This window comes from Podarcis melisellensis, assembly GCF_964234715.1.
Source record: "Podarcis melisellensis genome assembly, chromosome: 5".
NCBI classification, from domain to species: domain Eukaryota; kingdom Metazoa; phylum Chordata; class Lepidosauria; order Squamata; family Lacertidae; genus Podarcis; species Podarcis melisellensis.
The window spans coordinates 6,884,478-6,911,347 of NC_138537.1; the positions used below are offsets into that span (position 1 = coordinate 6,884,478).

Sequence of the window (26,870 nt, forward strand, 5' to 3'; positions counted from 1 at the left end):
CTGCCTCTGACTTGCATTTAAGCGTAAAAACCCAAGAAAACCTCGAAAAATCGTCAATCAGAACCAGAACCCACTTAGACCCAGCTAAAGAAGGTGTTGGCATGGGTCCTGACAAATCTGCATGCACAAGTTCAAAGGGTTTGCTAGTTCTCCTCTCTGACCTGGGGTATGAGCATGTTGTGACCTTCGATTGCTTACAGGCTTGACAATCTAGGTATTTGTCACAAGCCTTGAACCTACAACCAATGGTGTTTTCGGCAGCTTTTCGCACAAGCGACCACCCAGCGTGCCCAAATTTCCTGTGCCATAAGTGAATACAATCATTGTGTGGTGGGACATTTGCACACTGCACATGGGCATCTTCAATGGACTCTCCACTAGCTCCATTTTCCACCAGTCCCATTTTTCCACCAGTCCCATTTTCCACTAGTCCCATTTTTCCACCAGCCCAATTTTCAACAGGCATCTGCACCAGAAAGAGACTGTCTGTTCTCTCAATGCTGTAGATCTTCTTCCCATTCCTGTAAAAAGAGCACAATTTGTTAGAGAAACGAACATCGAACCCATCATCATACACTTAAAAGAGAGTGTGCAAGCTCTGGGACAACATAAGCTTGCACCCAATGATCCAAGAAAGAACAATAAAGAAACCCAGATTCAGTCAATGGTCTCCGAGACCCATCCGCTAACGTGATATGACGTTTAGTTTTTACTGCCTTGCAGTTCCTCAGGAACTCTCGAGAATTTACTAGAGTGTGGGTGGCTCCAGTGTCTATTATTAGAGATACAGTGTCTCTCTGGCTGTCTTCCAAAGCTGCCATGGCAAAGCTCGCACCCCCACCGGGGCCTCTGCAAGTGTCAAAGTCAGTGTCCTGCCTGGTTGTCATGGCCACAGCCTCCCCCCGACCAAGGCTTTTGCCTTTTCCCAGGGACACCTTCGCAGCTGAGGTGATAAGACTCGGCGTCTTTGTTTTCCTCCTGGCCTGCAGCTTTCCCACGTCGCTGCTGAGAACAAGCCTTCGGAAACTGCTTTGTTGACATTCCACTGCAGCTGGTGTCCTTGGCAGCCTGGGCCTCAAGCAGATGCTTCCCAGCGCTGTTGGACGTCGCAGCAAAGCACAAACAACTTTCGGAGACTTTCGCTTTCTCAGAGCTCTTGGCATGGCCTGCACCCCCACTCTTGGGTGCACAGCAGTCTGAGGAACAGCTTGCCACTGCTTTCCTCCTTTCAGCTCTCAGCTTTTCTCCAGCACACAGTCCATCACACAGACGTGTTGAAGCATTGCAACAGCCTCCCAACACAGTCCCAGCCTCTTCTGGACTTTCTGGGCAACCTTCAGCCCCTCCTGGGCTTCCTCCAGCCCCCTCTGGCCTGGCTCCAGCTGAGCTTTCACACACACTCCTCAGCGCCTGCCAGGCGGCCTGGGCCGATTCTACGCCCTCCAGATGAGGCTTCAGCACAGCGTCCACGGCTGCTTGCAACATGCAAAGCTGCCTCTGCTCTTTCTCCCTCAGCATAGCATTTGCTTGTGTGGGTGGGGCCGGCTCCTTCTGGACTGGACTCCAGAGCCCTGTGGCCACAAACCACCCCCTGGCTCTTCTTGACCAGGCCTCCCAATTGGCTCCATGCAACTTTTCACCGGGGTAGCTCTCTTGGCTCTGCTGTGCCTGTGCAGCAGCCATCTCCTCCCCCCCCCCCCGGGCTCAAGCGTACTCACTCTCCCAGCAAGCTGGTCCTCCGAAGCAGCAGCCTCTCTCTTGGCTCTTGGCTCCGATCACCAGCATCTCCCACTGCCTTTCCTGGCAGGAGAGCACAGCAACTCAAAGCTGGCAGTCTTCCTCCCTTCTCACACATGTCAGGAAACACGTAAGATCCATAACCTTTGCTCTTATTGAATATAAATCCTGGGTCCGGCAAGCTTCCAAGTTCAGCTCCGTATCCCTGGAAGCTTTGAGCTGGCCTAGCAGAGTAAATGCAGCGGTCCTGAGTCCATGTGAGAAAGGGATAAATTAAGTCCAAAGACAGATTGGGTCTTATCTCTAAAAGCGTTTATTTACAAGCCATAAATCAGTCTCTTCCATCAGAGTTTTCCTGCATTCTCCGTGCTTCCAAATTCACAGAGATTCACAGCCTCTCCGTTGAGCTGTGTCTCTCGGTAGAACTGAAAGTAACTCTCACAGACAAAGCCTGAGACGTAAGGCCCTGCTTCCGGCTCCTCCCAGATGCAGGGCACCACGGAGTTTTAACCCTGTCTGTTCCAAACTCCACATAAACTTCATACAGGGAAGTTCCTTTGGCGAAAAATGGGACTCCACTGCGCCATCTGGTGTCATAGTGTTATAATGCATAGAAAGAGTCTAGTAGTCTAGTCCCTGGAGAAAACTATTACTTCCCTTAATCTGGACGCTATATATCTGCTGATGCAGCCTTGAACAGCATTAGCTTTTTTGTAATTGCATCGCACTGCTGACTCATATTAAGCTTGTTGTCCACAGAAGACCTCAAGTGAAGGAGACAGTGTTGTTGCAGAGAGTTTCAGAAAAGCAAACTCTTTTACACCTTTATATTTTTTTTCCAGCCCCAAAATTGTGAAACAGGAGACATGACAATGTCTTGCCAGCTTTCTGTACATGATAACGTGTTCAGGAGGAAGTTGCTTTGCAAAGGTGCTTTGCAAACTGCAAGCAGCAAGTTTCACTCAGCCCAGGGCAAATTCATTTGCTCCATATTTTCACCGTTCCCTGGTCAAGAATCCAAGGAGTTTTCTTGGAACACCCCCAACCCTGAAATTTCTATCCCAGAAATAGAACAGGTAGTAATCAACAATGATATGAGCTGAAAGAATAGCATTCTGATAAAAGTTAAATGATCCACTTTTGCTGGAACACTTAACCAGATTGTGGACTCTTGTTCATTGAAGGCTTTCAGCAGAGATTGTTTGAGGAAGAAATGGGAATTTGCCTTCAACTATTATACTACTACCATTATACTACTACTACTATGCTTTGGTTGGCATTCCCTGCATTACAGAGAGATGCCTTGGGCGACCCTCAGCGTCTCTTTCTGCTCTGCATTTTTTTTAATTGTAGGGTGACAAGCAGAAGAAAGAAATTTGTCCAGTGTAAAAACAGTTGTGTGAGGTTTTTTGGAAGCATCAAAGTGGTGGAGGTAGGGGGGTAGGTTTCTGAGCCCAGAAACTTGTTTAGAAAAGCTCATGAGATGCCCTAAGCAAGCAGTCAGAACTCCCCGTCCCCGGGAGACATTTGAACTGTAACTGTGTGTGTGCAAACAGAAGGGGAAACGACAGGCCGCCAGAAACTGAATAGCTGGATGAGGCCAACAACCTACCTCTTGAAAGACTGACTCCCGTGACTAAAGGATTAAAAGAGCAGCAGTTACTGCTCTCCTTGTGAAAAGCACTGAGACACCACTTAGTGTGCATTGGCATGCAGTTTTTAGACTTCCCTGTCTTCAAGAGCAGGGAACGTTTGGCTTACTAACAAAAGGCTTATCAAGTGAAGATGTTGTAAGTGAAAATTCACAGGTGTAAAGTGGAAACAAGCCACATATTCAGAATTTTGAATTAGAAAATATCACCAATGAAAGTCCGGGGGGGGAGTAAACATTTAATGAACTGTAAAAGAAAGAGTAAAATTTAATGAACCTAAATTTGAGACTAAGTTGTGCCAGGAAGTTCAACAGACATGGATCAAGGGGTAAATCTGCAAAAAATATCTTTTACTGTGCTGAGTTGCTGGTTTCTGGGATTGACTTCAAAATCTTCTTGCCATTCTCTATCACCACCTGCTGGCCATGACTGAGCCCATAAGATTTGTTAGCTATTTGTGATTTTAAAAAATGCCTTACACAAATAGGTGAAGATAAATCTTTACTTGTCAGGCTGGCAACAGTTAAACAACAAGCATTATTTACATATAAATTCATGAGTGCAATATGTTTCTCTCCCTTGAGCCCAAGAGAGGGTTCTGACATGACAGCTTATACTCTAAATTCACTCTTCCCTCTCACCCACCCAACTGAATATCTTCAAAATGAGAGACTGATTCTGAGCAGGGCATGAGGAAAGATGCAAAGAGTCTTTGCATGATTAAAATTCCAGGGTCAATTTCTAACATTTCTGCTTAAAGGGTCACAGGCCAAGATAGAAATATCTGCCCATCCTTATCCTGGAGAAGAGGAGACTGAGAGGAGATATGAGAGCCACCTTCAAATATCTCCAGGGCTGTCACTTGGGAGCAAGCATGATTTCTCCTGCTCTGAAGGACACAACCTGAACCCGTTGTGTTTGCTGTCAATTTCCATCTTGGTTGTGGGGAAAAATGGCCCTTCCATTTGCACTTCTTCCATTCTTTTTCCAAGAAAAATTCCAGAGGTTTGATAGCTTTCCTCTCTAAATTCACTCCAAGTTGTGTGCAGACTACTTTCTGTTGGTAGATTCAGAACTCACAGGGTTAAGGAGTTCTGAGTGACGTCTCTCCATTCCTGAGGCGTGACTAGAAGGAAGGAGTGGCTTTGCTCACTGTTGTTTGTCTCTGCTTCCGAGAGAGACAGAAGCAAGAATAAGTGCTTTGAGCCTAGGAAAACTCTTTTATTGTTTTACTGCCTAAATAAAAGACTGAGTTATAAACACACTGATGCCTAGGTGTGTTTGATCTGTTTAACACCGTCATCAGCAGCGCGCTGCGGGTATTCTGCTGCTGTGGCTCACGGAGGACAAAGGACAAGCAGAAGAGGTGCGAAGGAAGCGTGCCAGGCTTCCATTCCTGCAGATGCGCCTAATTGGGGTCCAATCCAATTAGCCACGCTAATTTTCCCAATACTTTCTCTCCCAACTCTAACTCTGCCAGCTTAGGATAATAATAATAATAATAATAATAATAATAATAATAATAATAATAATAATAATATTTTATTTATATCCTGCCCTCACCAGCCAAAGCCGGGCTCAGAGTGGCTAACAACAGTAAAATGAAAAAACATTCTAAATTCATTTCATTATAAAATTAATTCAAATTAGATTAATGGCAACCATTGGGCTAGAGTTCTGTGAGGATTGCCAAAGGAGGGAGTCAGGCTGTGCCCTGGCCAAGGCCTAGTGGAACAGCTCTGTCTTGCAGGCCCTGCGGAAAGATGTCAAGTCCCGCAGGGCCCTAGTCTCTTATGACAGAGCGTTCCACCAGATCAGAGCCACAGCCGAAAAAGCCCTGGCTCTGGTTGAGGCCAGCCAAACCTCTCTGTGGCCTGGGACCTATAAGATATTTTTGTTTGTAAGTTCTTCTGTGGGACATACCAGGAGAGGCGGTCCCGTAGGTACAAGGGTCCTAGGCCGTATAGGGCTTTGAAGGTTAAAACCAGCACCTTAAACCTAATCCTGTACTCCACCGGGAGCCAGTGCAGCTGGTATAGCACCGGGTGAATGTGATCTCGCAGCAAGGATCCCGTAAGGAGTCTCGCCGCGGCATTCTGCACTCGCTGGAGTTTCTGGGTCAGTCTCAAGGGCAGCCCCATGTAGAGTGAGTTACAATAATCCAGTCTGGAGGTGACCATCGTGTGGATCACAGTGGCTAGGTCAGGACGAGAGAGGTAAGGAGCCAACTGCTTAGCTTGGCGGAGATGAAAAAATGCTGCCTTTGTTATAGCTGCAATCTGCGCCTCCATGGAAAGGGAGGTGTCAAAGATTACACCCAAACTCTTAATGGACGGTGCTGGCACTAATTGTGTCCCCGCAAGAGAGTTATTCTGTTTATAGTATCAACAACTCGATAACTCTAATTAGTCGAGTAGAACAAACCAGCTAAACATCAGCTACCTCTCTGATTGTATGAAACTATTATATTCTTTGTCAGCCTACTATTATAATATTAAACAAACCAATTAATTAAATTAAAAAATAAACCCCAAAACATTCCACAGCTAAACAGAATTACCATATAACGTACATTAAGGGAAGAAAAAACACCTAAATAGCAGGAGAACAAAAATCAAACATCTAACAGTAAGCAAGCAAAACTTAAATATTATCATGGAACAATGAACTATAAAAAACTAAAACAAATGGCAAAGGAAGGGGGGAGGGAAAGGAAAAGAAAGGAAAGGAAAGGAAAGGAAAGGAAAGGAAAGGAAAGAAAAGAAAAGAAAAGAAAAGAAAAAAGGTTCTTGTAGCAGACGAAGTTCTTGTAGCATCACGCGCCAGCTCGAGTCTACTCGAATGATCTCTGAATGATCTCTGAATCTGCCAACCTGAACAACCAGGCGACCTCAGGGGATGGCAAAGGAAGGTGGGGCAGGCTCAGTAAATGGCCTGTTTGATGTCAATGCCATGCCCGATGGTCCAAGGGGGCCCTCCTCTTGCTGTTGCGCTAGCACTTGTAGGGGCAGAGAAAGTGTTCCTCTTGGCATCAGCTGGTGTTCTCAGGGCCACAGGATGATACCTCTCCTCTGCTACAACCAGCTGCCAGCCCTGTGGCTTAAGAGTCTCTGGCGTCTTGAGGGTGGAACCCCCCTCTCGGGCTTCCCTAGGTGCCTTTCAATTGAGTCATCTGCAGAGTAATATATCTTGACCCAGGCTCCATGCCAAGCACTCAACCAGTCTGTCTCAGTCCAGGAGCACCGCTGGCATGCAGGACAGCCGGACCCACAACTGGGAAGACAGAGCAGGCACACAGCACAGTTGGGCCCACAAGCCAAGAGGGCAGAGGCAAGCACAAGCGGAACACTCCTGCAACACAGTTTCACCTCCCTTAGTTCATTTAAAACGCCGAGTCAAAGCCTGAGTCAGAGTCAGTTCGGAAAAGTTTCAGAAGATTAATTAAATTGTTTAGAGTTATGAGTCCTTGAAATAGGCTGGGCAGCGGCTATTAAGCTGTTCAACTTCGTTAGATCTAATTTACAGTGCCAACTTCACAAGTTGTCAGATATAAAACCCCAGGTTGCCAAACTTTTGATAAAAGAGGGTTAAAAGATTAAAAAGTTAAAAGGAGTAGGAGCCCCCAATATCTAATTGATGTCTCTTCATCTCTTCATCTGTGGCTTCCTTCCACTCCTCCAACATCACAACACCGCCATTTGGATGTTTCAGTCCTCTAGTCACCTTTTGTGAAGGACTTCTACATTACACCATCTGTTGCCTCCAGCTCCACCATTTCATCCTTCTGTTCTGGCAATCCTTCATCCATATTGTTTTCCAAAGTCTCTTTGTCCTCTTTAATTCCACTTTCCATTTCATTCTTCTGTTTTCTTAGCTTTTGGGTGGTTGCTTCCGTACCCATCTCTGCTGTTTCTCCTTGTTAAAATGTTATATATACAAACACACATACACATACAAACACACCAATTGCTCAGTGTTCCTCCATCCCTCCATTATTCCTAAAGCCACAGTTATCTCAGTTTCCCACCATCTCCATTTTACTCAAACTTCTGCCATTGAAGGAAAGGTTAGTGGAAGTCAGGGGAACGTCTGTTTCAAACTTCTCCCCCTTCCATTCCTTAACTGTGATAAAGGATGTGAAGCCTTCAAATATTGCATAGTGCCTCCACACAACATATTTCACTCCTGATACCTTGCGTGGTCCGCGTTCCAGGTTCCGGGTTCAATGTAGTGATTTAGAAGAGATATTTTATTAACAAGCACACATGTACAGTATCCATCAAAGAAACTTAACATTCTTCAACTGGAGAAGCTGATAGCCTTGCTCTTAGGAGTTTACTCATTTTAAAAATACAATAACATAGCATGGGGGGGTTAGATGGGGGCTGCAGAAGAGGGAGAGAGGAGGAGGTGTGGGAATGTCTGAGTAAGGGAGATTTGAGAAAAGGAAGTGGAGGGGGAGGAGAAAAGGGAGCAAGAGTAAGAATGGGGATACAAAGGAAGTTGTCAAAAAGGAGGGAGTAAGGAGGCATTAGGAGAGGGATGAAGATGACAGCAGGGTAATGAAAGGGCCTAAAGAAAAGGAGGAGATGGGGTGAAGGGGAAAACAAATGCAAAGCAGAGCTGCAGAAAATAAAAGAGAAGTGGCTTCAGAAATGGAGCTGCGAAGGTGAAAAGAGACTTCAGTAGTTGCATGGGATGAGATGGGAAGGGAAGGGGAAATGAACATGGGGTTCATGTGTCAGGAGTTGCCAAGGGGTCGCTAAGTGGAGAAAGCAGGGGTACAGCCCCTAACATTTTCCTATTTTTTTATGTGTTGCAATGGGGAACAGCACAGAGTTTATACGGATGGGGAGGTGCTATAATCCCTATTATAGCCTCTTGATTGAGCTCTTTGACTCCTTCTGGCAGCTGAAAACTGAATGCCCTCAGCAGGCTGGTCAGGAAGATGAATATTTCGATCTTTGCCATCTGCATTCCCAAACAAATGCGAGCCCCTGAGGAGGAGACAATAAGAAGGCAGCAAGCGAGCAATTATTTACTTTCCCATGTTCATTGCTTTGTAGCTATAAGCATTCTGCATAACCCTTTGGCAAAATAGACATAGTTAGGATAGGGAAGACATCAAGGCTGCTGTCAGTTTTCTAGCCTGGTCAGTGCTAACCTTCCTTTCTTCTTGTTATACTTATGTTTCGTTCTGTAATTTGAAGTTCCCAATCTCATATCAAGGAAGATACATTCAGGAAGAGGATGGATTGAAGATGAAGGGTCCTGGGGGAGGGGCAGGGCAGAGAGCATCTCCCAGGGCTAGAAGCCAGTGTAAGAGGGTCTAGCTCCCAGTGAGAACTGGGAGGGCTCACTTTTCTGTGTGCAGAATATGGATGATAGAGGACTCTGTAATTTCCTTCATTTCTTTTCTATTTTTTCTTTCCTAATCTTTTTTCTATTTTCCCCTTTAGATTAGTATGATTTTTATTGTGTCTTATGTATAAAGCTTTTTAATAAAACTTGATTTTAAAAAATGCCCAAATCAGCAATGCAGAAAGTGGTTAAGACCATGGAGCAAACTCTCCTGCCAGCTTTACTTCACCTTGGTAGGAACTAGCATTGTTGCCTGAAGAGAAGTTGGGTGGCTTGCAGTGGTGATGTGTGACAGGGAACAGCACTATCCTGGTGCTGGCAGTGCTGCCTCTCTCAGGGACAGGGCAGGGGTGGTGTTATGTACTGAGTTGAATAGGATCCAAACTGCAACAGTCTGATTGGTCCTAGAACAATTGGATTCAGAATGCAGCAGTCTGATTGGTCCTAGAACAATAACATAGCATGGGGGGGGGGTTAGATGGGGGCTGCAGAAGAGGGAGAGAGGAGGAGGTGTGGGAATGTCTGAGTAAGGGAGATTTGAGAAAAGGAAGTGGAGGGGGAGGAGAAAAGGGAGCAAGAGTAAGAATGGGGATACAAAGGAAGTTGTCAAAAAGGAGGGAGTAAGGAGGCATTAGGAGAGGGATGAAGATGACAGCAGGGTAATGAAAGGGCCTAAAGAAAAGGAGGAGATGGGGTGAAGGGGAAAACAAATGCAAAGCAGAGCTGCAGAAAATAAAAGAGAAGTGGCTTCAGAAATGGAGCTGCGAAGGTGAAAAGAGACTTCAGTAGTTGCATGGGATGAGATGGGAAGGGAAGGGGAAATGAACATGGGGTTCATGTGTCAGGAGTTGCCAAGGGGTCGCTAAGTGGAGAAAGCAGGGGTACAGCCCCTAACATTTTCCTATTTTTTTATGTGTTGCAATGGGGAACAGCACAGAGTTTATACGGATGGGGAGGTGCTATAATCCCTATTATAGCCTCTTGATTGAGCTCTTTGACTCCTTCTGGCAGCTGAAAACTGAATGCCCTCAGCAGGCTGGTCAGGAAGATGAATATTTCGATCTTTGCCATCTGCATTCCCAAACAAATGCGAGCCCCTGAGGAGGAGACAATAAGAAGGCAGCAAGCGAGCAATTATTTACTTTCCCATGTTCATTGCTTTGTAGCTATAAGCATTCTGCATAACCCTTTGGCAAAATAGACATAGTTAGGATAGGGAAGACATCAAGGCTGCTGTCAGTTTTCTAGCCTGGTCAGTGCTAACCTTCCTTTCTTCTTGTTATACTTATGTTTCGTTCTGTAATTTGAAGTTCCCAATCTCATATCAAGGAAGATACATTCAGGAAGAGGATGGATTGAAGATGAAGGGTCCTGGGGGAGGGGCAGGGCAGAGAGCATCTCCCAGGGCTAGAAGCCAGTGTAAGAGGGTCTAGCTCCCAGTGAGAACTGGGAGGGCTCACTTTTCTGTGTGCAGAATATGGATGATAGAGGACTCTGTAATTTCCTTCATTTCTTTTCTATTTTTTCTTTCCTAATCTTTTTTCTATTTTCCCCTTTAGATTAGTATGATTTTTATTGTGTCTTATGTATAAAGCTTTTTAATAAAACTTGATTTTAAAAAATGCCCAAATCAGCAATGCAGAAAGTGGTTAAGACCATGGAGCAAACTCTCCTGCCAGCTTTACTTCACCTTGGTAGGAACTAGCATTGTTGCCTGAAGAGAAGTTGGGTGGCTTGCAGTGGTGATGTGTGACAGGGAACAGCACTATCCTGGTGCTGGCAGTGCTGCCTCTCTCAGGGACAGGGCAGGGGTGGTGTTATGTACTGAGTTGAATAGGATCCAAACTGCAACAGTCTGATTGGTCCTAGAACAATTGGATTCAGAATGCAGCAGTCTGATTGGTCCTAGAACAATGCAGCAGTATGATTGGTTGGCAGGAACCACCCAATCATGCTCCAGATAGAAGTGAATCCACAACCTGGTTGGCTTACAGTAGAATTCCAGAATTAGCCAATCATGTGCAGCCCATTGTGTAAATAATGTATATAAAGCAGATACTTTGAGGGGACTTTCATTCATTCCTCCTCACCACTATGAGCTGAATAAAGAGCATGAAATCACTTTGCGACTCTGAGTTTATTTCAGGTGGCAAATGTAGGGAGGTGCAGATGGAGACCACATAAGTGTATGTGCATGTGTGGGTCCCAAGCCACCAACCTAGAGATCCCCTTAACTTGCAAGTGCTTTGCCCCTTCTGCTAACCAGCAGTGCCCACTCCCTCCTGTGCTGCTGCTGATGTCATTTCCTGGAAGCAGACCAGTAAGCACCTCTACAGATCACAATGTAGCTTGGTCTTCAGTGTTTACCTGCACCAAATGGGAGATATTCTTCTCTGTTCACGAATTGTCCATCCTTGTCCAAAAAATGATTTGGGTTGAACTTTGAAGGTGTCTCCCATCGTGTTGGATCAAGAAGAACAGAGCGCAGATCGGGAATCATCATAGTCCCCTGCAAATAAGAAACAAGTGACTTGGAATGCATACACATCAATACTTTTTTTTTTATTGTCCCACACTATCCCAAGACTAATCGTTGCAGAGACTGATCTGAATTATTATTATTATTATTGGCACTTGCTGATGGTGAAACATGTCTGCAGATGGAGCTCCTGCTCTTGCCCTTCAGATTTTTGACTAGACAGGAAGTTCATGTACGGCTGGCTGCATCTCTCACTATGCAACCTTTTGCTGCTCTTTGCTCTTGGGCTACAGGAGTGCAGCTGTATCATACTGTTATACCTTGGGAATGAGAAAACCACGCAGCTTGAAATCCTTTGTACATTGCCTAGGCAACCCCAAAAAACTGGCAAGTTTAAAGCGCTGTAGTTCATGAATCACAGCATTAGTGTAGGGCAGATTCTTCTTGTCTTGATAGCAGATTGAGTGAGCAGAACCTATGACATCTTCTATTTCCTTGTGCATTTTATCTGAAGAGAATGATGGAAACAGAAGGTTTATTGTGAATACTGCATTTTATTTCAGATGGACATTTAATTGCCTTGAACATGTTCCATAAATCTCTGTGAATGAGTCCCAGTTTCTTGCATTTTTAGGTCACCTGGTCCTCCAAAGAGCTCATCTGTGTACATGGTTCTTCCCCACTCTAGATCCCAGATGTGAAAAGGCTGAAAGTGAAGCTCATCGCAGTTGTGTCTGGTTACCAGAGCTTGCTGGATTTGCTGAAGGGCTGGGATCAAAGGCTGTCATATATTCATTCTCCACCCCCAGCCCTCAATATTTCCTACTTACTTTCACTAATACTCATTTCCTCATCTGATCTTTGGCTAGCATCACTCATATAAAGGTAAAGGTAAAGGACCCCTAGACGGTTAAGTCCAATAAAAGGAGACTATGGGTGCTTCACTCATCTCGCTTTCAGGCCTCGGGAGCTGGTGTTTATCCACAGACAGCATTCCGGGTCATGTGGCCAGCATGACTAAACCACTTCTGGCACAACTGGACACCATGATGAGTGCCAGAGCACACAGAAATGCTGATTACCTTCCCACCGCAGCACTACCTGTTTACTAATAATGGCTACGTTGGCAGAAGCTGGGACAGAGCAAAAGGAGCTCACCTGTCTTATGGATTCAAACTTCAAACCTTCTAATCAGCAATCCCTAGAGGCTCAGTGCTTTAGACCACAGTGCTACCCGCATCCCTCATGTAATGGAGCATGGAGAGGCAGGAATGAGGTTCAGATACTTATCTCACAGCAGGGGCATTCTTGTACATTTGCTGCATAAAGAAACTGCTAGCAGATTTGCAAAACAAAACAGGTTGTGGAATGGAATCAAACTGGAGGGGGGAATGTGTTGATTCCTGCACTGCAGGGGGTTGTATTAGAAGACTTTTGGGGTCCCTTCCAACCCTAATATTGTAGGCTTCCTTATGAAACCTTTAAAGAACTATGCTCCAGCCTAGTGGTCAAGAGAAGCCCTGGCTCTCCTCTCTCACCTTGGATATCTGGATGACTTGCCAGGAGGAGAAGTGCCCATTTCAGAGAACACGTAGTTGTGTCCGACCCTCCTACAAAGAGGTCAAAAATGCACTGGGCCAAGTTTTCTTCATCATAGGTGGACTCTGGGTCATTCCTGCTCTGGTGTTGAAAATGGGGAAAGTGACATGTCATTTACATGCATTACATTCTGTCCTTCAACACTTTATCTTCCTTCCCCCACTTATTACCATACCAGGGTGGCCACACATGCTTCATGAGAGGCGGGGTGTCCTCTTATAGTGCCTAAGGTGAAATGGGAAGCTGCTGCCACCCCCCCCCCTTACTGTTGCTGCTCTCACTCGCTGGATCATCACCTTTTCGTGGTGAGTGGGCTTGCACATTCCTATGACCCTTGTGAGTGAAGCCATTGGGAATCTCGTACTCCCAGCAGGGTCACCCAAGGCGGTAAGGTCAAAGGGGAGGAGCTAGACAAAGAATGAACCAAGAAGTCATCAACGGCAGAACAGGTGGGTGATAACAAGCGGTATGTTACAACGGCTGTAAAGGTGGATGAAAGCTTCCGAAGATTTATCATCTGCCCAATAGTAAATGTTGGAAATGTAATGAGACTGAAGGTACTTTCTTTCACCTCTGGTGGACCTGCCCAAAGATTAAAGCCTTTTGGGAAATGATTTACAATGAAATTAAGAAGGTACTTAAATGTACTTTTCATAAGAAACCAGAGGCATTTCTCTTGGGCATGGTCGGCCAGTTGGTGTCTAGGAAGGACAAGACCTTTTTTATGTACGCCACTACAGCAGCAAGGATTCTTCTAGCAAAGTATTGGAAGACACAAGAACTACCCACATTGGAAGAATGGCAGACGAAAGTGACTGACTTTATGGGACTGGCAGAGATGACTGGCAGAATCCGTGACCAAGAGAAAGAGACGGTGGAGGAAGACTGGAAGAAATTTAAAGCATATCTTAAGAACTGTTACAAAATTGAGGAGTGTTAAAATGTCAAGGGGAAGGAAGATGTAGAATTACAGATGAAATTGTTTGATGATTTAAGGTGAAACTGAGAAAGAGAATAAGTTTAAATTTAATCGGCAAAAAGGGTTGCTGAAAAAATGTAAAATAAGGATGCAAAAAGTGTGAGGTATGGGGAAGTCCGAGAAAAGAGGTTTATGAAAATGAGCTTAAGAAATTATATTTGTGTGTTTGTTTGTTTGTTTGTTTTTCTTTTTGATGTTTGTATGTTTTGTTGTCTGATCTAAAAATTTGGAAAATTAATAAAAAATCATTAAAAAAAAAGAAAGAAAGCTGCAGCAGATAAGAATTTACCAGTTGCCATGACAACTCATGCCATCAGAACAGAGCCTTACTGCGAAGACTGTTCATTGGTCAGTGTGCACTGATCTACAGACATGAAACAAATTCACGTACAGGCATCTTCCAAAAAACCCATTCCAAACCCAAACACCAAAAGATCCATGGTGATCAGCATATGGTAACAGGGGCAGGATTGCGAAATCTAGAAGCCCTTAGTCATGAAAAAGCACATGGGTGGTGGATACAGATTCAGTCGTTCTGACTCAAGGAACAAGGCAGTTGAGCAGCTTGGCAGCTGTATCCATGACTGAGCAGCCCTTTTTAGGATTTACTCTGCTCACTCCAAAATGGGGGAGGGGCTAGAAAAGGTGCCCTAAACATAGTCTGCCTCTCTTTTTCCCTGACTGGATTACCATGCCCAGTGGGGTCACCACCCAGCGGTGGTAAAAGACAATTGAACTTTGGAACATGGAATATATGGACAGATATAACACAGATAATGAGCATCCTGAACGCAGAACTGCCATCATTGCAAGAGAAATGTGACGTTTTAACATCAATATTGCAGTGCTTAAAGAGACTCAAAGAGCAGGCAAGGGACAACTGAAGGAAGAAAAAGGAGGCTACACATTCTTCTGGAAAGGTCTATCTGAACAAGAATGTCGAATATATGAGGGAGGCTTCGCTCCTGTCAGAAGTCCCTACCAGACTTCTGGTAAACTCACCAAAAACCAACAGGCTACTATTACCAACACACTCGTTCGACAGAAAAATAAATTTAAAACTTTATGGAGGCATCCTCAGTTTAGTTTAAGAATATTTTGTTTTGAATTTTCTGTTTTCTCAGTCCACATTTGAATGTCAGATAAACATCAATCCCAAAAATGCTCCAAAGGAAGACCCCATAATACACTTAACTTTCCACTCCTTTACACTCACATTTCCTAGACATTTCTATATTTGCTTATGGATGGATGTCAACCCACTTGAGCAACTAAATTGACTATGAGAAATATTTGGAGGGAACTCAATGCGATTTTCAACTGAGATTCAGAAAAAAAAGATACAGTGGTGCCTCGGTTTTCGAACAGCTTAGTTCCCGAACAACTTGGAACTTGAATGCTGCAAACCTGGAAGTCAATGTTTCGTTTTACGAACTTTGCTTTGGAAGCTGAATGTGCTCCTGAGCTTCCATTTTCACTGTTGCACTGCTAATTTGTCCCCCCCCCATTGTAATCAAAGCCTTCCATTTCCGATTGAAGTGTCATGAGGTGACATTTGGAGCTTATATTTGGTGTTTTTGTTTTTGCTATTTTTTTGCATTTTTGTTTGTGTGGCTTTTTCATTTTTGTGACTGTAGCTTGTTCTTCATTTTATGATTGATTGATTGATTGTGTGACTACGGAAATGGATAAAAACCCACCATCCAAACAATGACTATCATCAGTGTAGGTAAGAAAGAATTTTAATTTTAATTTTTATCCATCCACAATACTGTTTTATTTATTTTATAGTACAGTACAGTGATTACAGCTTTCATTTTATGGATCAATGGCCTCATTAGATAGAAAAATTCACGTTAAATTGCTGTTTTAGGGGTTGTTTATAAAAGTCTGGAATGGATTCGTTTTCCATTACTTTCTATGGGAAAGCATGCCTCAGTTTTGGAACACTTTGATTTTGGAACAGACTTCTGGAACGGGTTAAGTTTGAGAACCAAGGTACCACTGTACTGGTTTCCAGGCAAGGGATTAGTATTCACATATAACAGGGAATATAATGATTCCTTGAATGAGCTGCCTACAGTTTTGAAGCAGATACTCAGTTGCATTCACATTTGTACATGAAAGTATCTATCCTTTCCTAGCTATTTTAGTAGATGCCTATGGAAGGATGTCAACTCACTTTAGCAATTAAAATGAATATGAGGGAATTGGGGGGACAGAGAGAGATATTGGTGTCCTGGCAAGAGATTAGTATTCACTTATATTTATTTTTTTATTTTGTATTAAAGATTTCAACATAACAATTAATCAAAAACATATCACCCTCATCCCCCCCTATTTTCCCCTCCCAGAAAAGAAAACCAGCCCTCCCACCCCCACCCCCCAGACTTCCCTCAGCTCCTCTCTCATTTCACTCATAACATGGAATATAATGATTCCTTGGATGAGAAGCATTCAGCTTCAAAGCTGATACTTACTTTCTCCATCTGTAGCAGATAGAAATCAATGAAATCCTGTGGCTCATACAGAGACTGATTCTCCTTATGCTTCTCTATCTCCTCCTTTGCAAACGAACGCACCATCTCTGTGCAGGACAGGGCCTTCTTGTGGGGCCCTGGGAGATGTTTCATGAGCCATGGGAACATTTCATAAAGCTAAAGGAAAGATAGCAGAAATGCTGCCATTACCATGAGGAAGCTTGTTCAAACCAATTGTGCTTTGGAATTGCACTTATAAAACATGATCTGCATTATTCTTCAGGGCTAGCATATTAGTTTGAGTCTCACTAAGAAGAAGGAAGGTGTCTATAGCTTCTCTGGAATCCCACAATGATTGGATTCTGTGATTTATCCCTAGCTGAAAATGTGAAAGAAAAGTATGGCTCAAAATATTTTTCCAGCTTCCCAGCATAATTTCAAAACTGGGTACTATCTCAGGACCTCTCCTGGAACAAGTTAGTGCCTGTTTGTGGTAGTTGGAGGTGGGTGGAGAATAGGGATGGGGGAAAATTCAAGTAAGTTTCATGAGTACTTTTTTTTTTTTACAGATTAGGAATGGATGTAGAAATGTGGAGAACTGAACTTAAATTTGAGGAAAGGGTTTAGTTGATCATACAGAAGGGGGCTCCTTTCCTCAGCAATAGCGATAGTGCTTGAGTTGCTGGTCTCTCTTTCATTAAAAAAAAAATCCATCCAAGTGGTGGCTGCAGGGGCCTCACCATGGACGCCATCATAATTGCCACTGCTAGGTGGGTATAGAGTAGACATATTAAGTTTTCTATGATGGCAACAAAACTATGTAATTCCCTTCTTGAGAACATTATTTTGTTCACCTCTGTTCCCTTTGGTGGGCTCTAGATGACCTGTTCTCAAGGTCATTTTTCCATATTTGTCCCATCTTCCCTCTAAAGAGTCTCCTGTGGTGGACAAAGTCTTCTTTTGTTGTTTTTTTATGGGGGGTTTTGGTTATCTCAATGATAATCATGAGCAATGGATCAGGCTGTGAGATAGTAAGTGGCCCTTATCTCAGTTCAATTTAAACCTGATCTCACTTCTCCAACCCTCTATCAGAATATTGATTTGTGGTATTAAAGCCCTTTGGCAGGAATGGAAATGACTACTCACAGCATAACCAAAGCTACATATAAATTGTAGGATAAATTCTATGGCTTCCATCAGCTTCTGGAACCGTTCATCTTCAAGAGCAAACCGGTGCCCAAAAGCCACAGCACATATCACGTTGGAGACTGAAGTAGCGATGGGCATGGAGGGGTCAAGTGGCTGCCCTGCAAAATAAAGTTATACTAATGTTAGCTCAGCTGGTCCAGTTCATACTGAGAGTGGGGTTTCGTGGTGGCCAAGAGAAACTGCTGGAATCTCCATTAGGAACCAAGAAAAGCATATCACATTCCTTTCTAAAATGGACAGAGGTAGGTGGACTTCCGGAGGCGGCGCGAACGACAATGGCGGTCTCTTTCCTTCTGTGAAGGGGAAGCTCCGCAGAAACAGGTCGTCCGCTACGGCGAAGAGGAGACCCCCGTTGAAAAACCGCAGGCAGCGGAAGTCTGTGGCCGTGGGACTCAGCGGGCACCATTAGCGCCCCCCGAAAACGTAAAGGGACCTCGTAAGGGGTGCCGGAGCGTGACGGGGCTGGCGCGGTGCTGAGAGTCGATCGCTCTTTCTGTGGGGTGAAGCCGCGAAGCTGTTGTCGGTGAGCACTGACCTTTTTCCTGGGACTGTTCGGCTAAGAAACAACTACCCGTGAGTAGGGGAAGTTTTATGAACCGGTGATTAAGTGAAAAAACTTGACTTTAAATTTGGCACCGAAGCGGGAGGCACAACCAGGAAGTCCGTCTCCCGGCTCTGTTTAAAGTTATAAAGCAACGACGTTTTAATCTAATGCTTCAGAGACTGTGATTTTAAAGACCTAAATTCCAACATTCAAACAGAAGACTCCCCCCCCCCAGGTAAATTGAGGGGGGAAAGGGACAATTTTGATTTTTGCCTCTCCACTTGTGGATTTACAAAAACGTTTGAACTTCAGGGAATCGGACTGCCAAGTTGCTAGAGCAGTCAGGCTGCTTTGAACTGTTATATTGTAACTCGCACTTTTTGGAGACGCTGTAACTTAACTAGGACTAACTCTGCAAAAGTAAAAGGTTCAGGAAGGTTTTCCGGTGATTTGCTAGTGTGTAAATTTTTAAGGGACACTTTGAAAATTGAGAAAGACTTTACAAAGTGCGACGTTAAAGATTCCCTCTAGTGGAGTATTGAAACTGTGCAGCCACTGGGGGATTTTTCCATCTCAGGAGCTGGGGATTTTCCATGGGAAGAGCTAGCCGTGGGACTGACCTTGACAGAAGTGGGACGAGCAGGACAACAAGATCAACTAAAACCAAAACACAGCAGCCTAGCATAATTTCTCAGCTATGCAGATCATCTGTTCCCAGTCTTCCTGCGGCACAAGGGGAAGATTCAGATCAACTGGGCTTGAGGGAATGGCCTCAGGAGAGAACTTTACTTCTGTACTAAATAAAATTTATGAAAAATTGGATGGCCTAAGCAAACAAGTGACTGAACAGTCAACTAAAATCGACCAAAATACAGCTAGCATTAACAATTTAACCCAGCAAGTGAGTTCAAATGCACAAACCATTGGGAAACTTTTGGAAGAAACTGTGTCGAATCGGAAAATAGCTGAGGAGGTGAGAGAGAAAGTAGAGGCTGTGCAACAGGAAATAAAGCCGATGCGTAAACAAGTTGGGGAACATCAGGATTTTCTGTCTATGATAGAATTGAGAAATAAGGAGAATAGGGGAAGTAAGACCTCTGAAAAGACAGGTAGGAGAACAGCAAGCCTACCTGTCAATGGTGGAACTGAAAAGTAAGGAATGTAATCTTAGGCTGAGGGCTGTCCCAGAGCTGGAGCAGGGCAACCTAGAGGAATTTTTGACGCAGTTGTTTTCTAAATTTTGGGGGGTTGAGGAAGATAAAGACTTCAAAATTGTGACGGCCTTCAGATTGGGAAGATCGGTTAAGAAAGACAAGTCCAGAGATTGTTTGGTTTGTTTGAGAACAAGAGAGGAAAGAGATAAGATACTAGGCCAACATTTTAAAAAATCTCTGGAAGTTGAAGGCAAAAGGGCAGAAATTTATAGAGACATTCCTAAATATCTGTTGGACCTTAGAGCCTCATATACAGACTTGGCTAAATTGTTAAGGTACAACGCAATCCCTTATAGGTGGGAATTTCCTCAAGGTCTATCATTCACCTATAAAGGAAAGAAGGTAAGAATTAAAACACCAGAGGACCACCAGAAGTTCCTACACGACAACGAGGAGGACCTCCAAAAGAGAGCTGCAGATTCTTGGCCTCCACCACCGGGATCACCACCAAGACCTGTACCATCTGGAGGCGGACCGGCACCACAGCCTTCGGGAACGGAGGATAAATTAGATACCCAACTGTGATATTTAAGAAGTAGACCAGGATGTCTCTACAGCTTCTTAGTTGGAACATAAATGGCGGGAATTCTCCAGAAAAACGGAGAAAAGTATTTCATATCTTGAAAAAAGAACAATTGGACATTATTTGCCTGCAAGAAACACACGTGACAAGACTCCACAGAAAAGTGTTAATTAACAAAAGGCTAGGCCAAGAATTTATCTCATCGGACAAAGTTAAGAAAAGAGGAGTGGTGATATATGCAAAGGAGAACTTGTCACCAAAATTCGTATTTAAAGATGAACAGGGTAGAATTTTGGCAATTGAAATTCAGACACAAGGAGAAAGGTTCTTAATTCTAGGAATATACGCCCCAAATGATGGAAAATCGGAATTTTTCAAGAAGCTGCATGAGACTATGCTGGACTATTTGGATTACAACAACATTATCATGTTGGGAGATATGAACGGAGTTGCCTCAGTGAATATGGATAAGTCGCAAAGTGCTAATATAACGAAAGATAGCAGACTACCAAAAACTTTTTTCGAAATGACTGACAATTTGGATTTGATTGACATATGGAGGATCAAGAACCCTCTAGGGAAGGAAGGAACTTTCTTTTCTGAGGCCCACATGACATGGACGCGAATCGACCAAATATGGATAACTAGAGGGCTGGCACCTAAGACCAGAAAAGTGGAAATCTGCCCAAAAACCTGCTCCGACCACAACGCTTTGAGAATGGAATTGAGACTAAATACAACCGGATCTTTCAGATGGAGAATGAATGACGCTTTGTTAAGAGATCAGGAGATTGTTAAGAAGGCACAAAAAGCCTTAAAGGATTATTTTGAAATAAACCTAAAGACAAATGTGGAAAAAAGAACAATCTGGGACGCAAGTAAAGCAGTTATGAGAGGGTTCCTAATACAGCAGAACACGATTAAAAAAAGGCTCTGGAATGAAAAGAAGGAGAAGATTTTGGAGAAAATAAGAGAAGGAGAGAAAAAGCTGAGATCCAGGCCTAAATCAAAGGAAGTATTGAGAGAAGTGAAGTTTTTCCAGGCACAATATTCGAAACTGATAAATCAAGAGGTGGAATGGAAAATTAAACAAATGAAACAAAGATCCTTTGAATCTGCTAATAAGTGCGGGAAGTTGTTGGCTTGGCAGTTGAAAAAGAGACAAAAGCTTAACACAGTTACAAATCTAGAGATTGAAGGGAGAATGGTTCAGAAACCCGAGGAAATTAGAAAGTGTTTCCAGAGATATTTCAAAGAACTTTATTCACAAAGGCCACAAAAAGGCTCGGAGGTGGACCAATTTGTCACAACTAATGGATTACAAAAAATACCCCAGGAAATGAGAGCAACCCTGAATTGTAATATTACAACCCAAGAAATTGAATGCGCCATTCAGAACCTCCAACTGGGCAAGTCTCCGGGACCTGATGGACTTACTTCCAAATATTACAAGGCATTGAAGGATTCATTGTTACAACCACTGTTGGAAGTTTGTAACCAGATTATGGAGGGGAGGAAGGCACCGGAAACGTGGAAAGAAGCTTTCATCACGTTGATACCAAAATCAGAAACTGAAAAAACTCAACTTAAAAACTACCGTCCTATCTCACTCCTAAATGTGGATTACAAAATCTTTGCAGACATTTTGGCAAGCAGGTTTAAGAAAGTATTAAATGAAGTGATTCATAAGGACCAAGCAGGCTTTCTCCCTGGCAGACATTTATTTGACAACACAAGAAACATCATTGACATTTTGGAATTTTTACAGACTAATTTAAATACTAGAGCGGTGTTGATCTTTATTGATGCGGAGAAAGCCTTTGACAACATTTCTTGGATGTTTATGAAGAAAAATTTGGAAAGGATGGGAGTAGGGCGGGGGTTTGAAAATGGAATAGAAGCAATTTATTCAGAACAAAAAGCTAAATTGATAGTAAACAACGTGGTGACAGAGGAGTTCAAAATTGAAAAAGGGACACGACAGGGGTGCCCCCTATCTCCTCTGTTGTTTATTTCAGTCCTGGAGGTGCTATTGAACATGATTAGAAATGACCGGTTGGCACAGGGAATTGTGGTCGGAGAGAAACAATACAAATTGAAAGCATTTGCAGATGACTTGGTATTAACATTACAGGAGCCAGCCTCTAGCACTAAAAGAGCGTTAGAATTAATTTCTGACTTTGGTCGGGTGGCGGGATTCAAGCTGAATAAACAAAAAACTAAAGTTTTAGCAAAAAACTTGACAACTACTGAAATAGAGGAGTTCAGAAAAGAAACAGAACTAAATGTGGTTAAAAAAGTAAAGTACTTAGGGGTGCGCCTGACCTCCAAAAATTTGAATTTATTTAAGGACAATTATGAGAAATGTTGGTCAGAAATCAAAAGAGACTTGGAAACATGGTCAAGACTGAAACTTTCCTTGTTGGGCAGAATAGCTGCTATAAAGATGAATGTATTGCCGAAAATGCTATTTTTGTTTCAGGCCCTCCAGATCGTCGATAAGGTGGAATGTTTTGGAAAATGGCAGAGGGATTTATCTAAATTTGTCTGGCAGGGCAAAAAGCCCCGAATAAAGTTTAAAATACTAACAGATGCGAAAGAAAGAGGGGGGTTTGCCCTGCCGGACTTGAAGTTATATTATGAAGCTGCAGCCCTCTGCTGGTTGAAAGATTGGATTTTGTTGGAGAACACCGACGTCCTCGACCTGGAGGGATTTGATAATGCTTTTGGGTGGCATGCATATTTGTGGTACGACAAGGTTAAAGTTCATAAATTGTTCAAAAACCATATTGTCAGAAGGGCAATTTTTATGGTCTGGTCAAAATATAAAGACTTATTGGAGAGTAAAACTCCGAGGTGGCTCTCACCGATGGAGGCCAAAGCACGTAAAAGACTCAATATGGAGGCCCACTGGCCTAAATATTGGGAAATAATTGAAAAAATTGGAGATAAATGGAGGTTGCAGAGTATGGAAAAGTTAAAAAACAAGGTGCGAGATTGGTTGCATTATGCTCAAATCCAGGAAGTTTTTAAAGCGGACAAAAAAGTGGGTTTTCAGGAGGAAAAATCGAAACTAGAGACAGAGTTGCTTGAGCCAAAATCTAAGTTAATTTCGAGAATGTACAACTTGCTGCTTAAATGGAATACACAGGATGAGATTGTTAAATCCTCCATGATAAAGTGGGCGCAGGATTTGGGGCACAACATTATGTTTGAAGACTGGGAAAGGTTATGGAACACCGGAATGAAATTTACGGCATGTAGTGCCTTGAAGGAAAATATTATGAAAATGACATACCGGTGGTACATGACCCCAGTCAAGCTTGCAAAGATATATCACCTGTCTGACAATAAATGTTGGAAATGTAAAGAGGAGGAAGGGACATTTCTACACCTCTGGTGGACCTGCCCGAAGGTGAAGGCCTTCTGGGAGATGATACATAATGAACTAAAAAAGGTGCTTAGATTTACCTTACCCAAGAAACCGGAGGCCTTCCTCCTGGGCATGGTGGACCAGAGGGTGGCTAAGAAAGATAGAACTTTCTTTATGTACGCTACTACAGCAGCAAGGATCTTGATGGCAAAGCACTGGAAGACACAAAACCTACCCACACTGGAAGAATGGCAGACGCAGCTGATGGATTATATGGAACTGGCTGAAATGACTGGCAGAATTCGAGACTCGGGAGAAGAAGAAACGGAGGAAGTTTGGGAAAAATTCAAGGACTATTTGAAAAAGCATTATAAGTTGTATGAATGTTAAAAAATGCTTCTCTCTGGGAAATTATAGCTTCAGTATCGGTAAATCTTTGAATTGGTAAATAAGGCACAACAAGACAGAAGTGGTGTAATGTAATAATTTTATTGTGTTGAAATCAAAAATTAATGGATTCGGATTGAAATGTCTAGAGACCAGATATCACGATAAAATGGAAGATATATTATTATGTTTAAAATAAGTCAACAAATTGCTGAGGTTTCGGTTTCACAGAGAACGCAGTGTCCGGAAGATGGGGGGAGTCCACTAGAATTATGGAAACATGTATTTGGAATTTGAATTTTGTATATTATAAACCTAATAAAAATTATATTAAAAAAAAAAAGAGAAATAAGGAGAATAATCTGAGGATTAGGTCAGTCCCAGAACTTGAAAAAGAGAATTTAAGTGAGTATCTTACACAGGAATTTAAAAAAAAATGGCCTTTGGAAGAGGATAAGGACTTTAAGATAGTAAGTGCGTTCAGACTTGGTAAGGGAGGGAGGAAAATCAGATCGAGAGACTGTTTGATCTCCCTCAGATCGAAGGAAGAGAGAGATAAGATATTGAGCGTGCACTTCCAGAAAACTTTAGAGATTCAAGAGTGGAAATCTACAAGGACATCCCCAAGCATTTGCTTGAACTTAGAGCTAACTATGGTGACTTAGTGGCATTATTGAGAAGTAAGAAAGTTGTCTTCAGATGGGAATTCCCACAGGGGGTATCTTTCTCATATAAAGGGGAAAAAGTCAAAATAAGATCGGTCGAAGACAAGGAAAAATTCTTGAGTGACCATGGAGGAGACCTTCAAAAAGAGGTTGGGGAAGAATTGAGAGCCTTAAGATCTGGAGAACTAGGTTCAATATTACCACCTTTGGGATCTGATCAGCTAGGGAAAGTGATACCACCGTCAAAGGAGGAAGAGCTTCTGGGAGCAGTAGGAGGGAAATAGAAGCACAGCATCATGTCTCTGCAACTATTAAGTTGGAATATTTGTGGTCTGAATTCCCCGGAGAAGAGGAGGAAGGTTTTTCATCTATTAAAAAAGGAACAATTGGACTTAATCTGCCTACAGGAAACACATGTGATTAGGCTTCACAGGAAAATTTTGATTAATAAAAGATTGGTCCAGGAGTTTATAGCATCGGATAAGGTTAAAAAGAGAGGAGTGGTCATTTACGCAAAAGAAAGCCTATCACCTAAATTTGTTTTTAAAGACGAACAAGGAAGGATTCTGGCAATTGAAATTCAAGTTCAAGGAGAAATTTTTTTTTATTTTAGGTATTTATGCACCAAATGAGGGGAAATCGGAGTTCTATAAGAGGTTGCATGAGACAATGCTGGACTATATGGACTATAATAACATCATCATGATGGGAGATATGAATGGAGTGGTATCCACGAATATGGACAAGGCACAAAAACAGACTGTAACAAAAGAGGGCAGATTACCAAAAACTTTTTTTGAATTGACTGACAATATGGATTTAATTGATATATGGAGAACTAAAAAACCCCTGGAAAGAGAAGGAACATTCTTTTCTGAAGCCAAATTGACATAGACTAGAATTGACCAGATATGGATAACTAGAGTAATGGCACCTAAGATAAAGAAGGTGGAAATCTGCCCAAGAACTTGCTCCGACCATAATGCCGTAAAGATGGAAATGAAACTAACACTGACTGGCTCCTTCAGATGGAAGATGAATGACACCTTACTGCGAGATCAAGAGATTATCAAGAAGGCCCAAAAGACATTGAGAGACTATTTTGAAACTAATTTGAGAACTATGGTGGAAAAAAGAGTAATCTGGGACGCAAGTAAAGCGGTCATGAGAGGGTTTCTAATTCAACAGAATGCTATAAAAAAGAGGACTCAAAATGAGAAAAAGGAAAAAATTTTGGAAAAAATAAAAGAAGGGGAGAGGAAATTAAGGTCGAAACCCAATTCAAAGGAGATTCTGAGAGAAATTAAACTTTATCAAGTACAATATATGAAACTGATAAATCAAGAAGTAGAATGGAAAATAAAGCAGATGAGGCAAAAGACATTTGAATCGGCTAATAAATGTGGGAAGCTGCTAGCTTGGCAGTTGAAAAAAAGACAAAAGTTAAACACTATTACAAACGTCGAGATAGAAGGGAAAAACATCCAGAATCCTGTGGAGATTAGAAGGTGTTTCCAGAGATACTTTAAACAATTGTACACACAAGGGCCTCAGAAAGAGACTGATATAGACTAATTTTTGAGATTTAATGGATTACAAAAAATATCTCAAGAAAAAAAGACGATGTTGAACCATGCAATTACAGAACAGGAGATTGAAGGTGCCATTCAGAATATGCAGCTGGGCAAATCTCCAGGGCCAGACGGGTTAACCTCCAAGTATTATAAAGTTTTGAAAGACTACTTAATTCAACCATTAAAGGAGGTTTGTAACGAAATCATGGAAGGGAAGAGGGCGCCGGAGTCGTGGAAAGAAGCTTTTATTACGCTTATACCTAAACTAGAGTCTGAAAAGACACAACTCAAGAACTACCGTCCCATCTCCCTGTTAAATGTGGATTACAAAATTTTTGCTGACATTTTAGCTAACAGATTAAAAAAAGGACTAGTAGAAGAGATTCACAAGGATCAGGCAGGCTTTCTCCCAGGTAGACACTTGTCTGATAATACAAGGAACATAATTGATATTTTGGAAATGTTACAAGTGAATATTAACACAAAAGCTGTTTTAATTTTTATTGATGCGGAGAAGGCCTTTGACAATATTTCCTGGAATTTCATGAAGAAAAACCTTAAGGGAATGGGGGTGGGACAAGGGTTTGAAAATGGTATAAATGCAATTAATTCAGAACAAAAAGCTAAACTGATAGTTAATAATGTGGTGACTGAAGAATTTAAGATAGAAAAAGGAACACGACAAGGTTGCCCTATCTCTCCATTGTTATTTATCTCAGTCCTGGAGGTGCTGTTGAATATGATTAGAAGGGACAGTCAGATTAAAGGAATTCAGGTCGGAGCCAAACAATACAAACTGAAAGCTTTTGCAGATGACCTAGTTTTGACATTACAGGAGCCAGAATCTAGTACGAAAAGGGTATTAGAACTGATTCAAGAATTTGGTCATGTGGCAGGTTTTAAATTGAATAAGTCAAAAACTAAAGTTTTAGAGAAAAACTTAACACAGACTGAAAAAGAAAGGTTTCAGAATGAGATTGGTTTGACCCTAGTTAAGAAACTGAAATATTTGGGGATCAATATGACAGCTAAAAAATCGAATTTATTTAAAGACAATTATGAGAAATGTTGGTCAGAAGTTAAAAAAGATTTAG

At 42.5% G+C, this 26,870-nt stretch overlaps 1 protein-coding gene across 1 annotated transcript in view; it reads right to left on the reverse strand.

The window, feature by feature from the left end:
* Positions 1 to 9,613: 9,613 nt before the first annotated feature.
* The window catches only part of LOC309369824 (cytochrome P450 2J2-like), a 31,205-nt gene continuing 13,948 nt past the window's right edge, over positions 9,614 to 26,870 (reverse strand). The window contains exons 4-9 of the mRNA XM_081911167.1: positions 17,434 to 17,594; positions 16,288 to 16,464; positions 12,768 to 12,909; positions 11,550 to 11,737; positions 11,118 to 11,259; positions 9,614 to 9,847 (exon numbers count right to left, since the gene is read on the reverse strand). Coding sequence (XP_081767293.1) covers positions 9,660 to 9,847; positions 11,118 to 11,259; positions 11,550 to 11,737; positions 12,768 to 12,909; positions 16,288 to 16,464; positions 17,434 to 17,594 — 998 coding nt within the window. The 3' untranslated portion in view covers positions 9,614 to 9,659. The remainder of the gene's footprint in view (positions 9,848 to 11,117; positions 11,260 to 11,549; positions 11,738 to 12,767; positions 12,910 to 16,287; positions 16,465 to 17,433; positions 17,595 to 26,870) is intronic.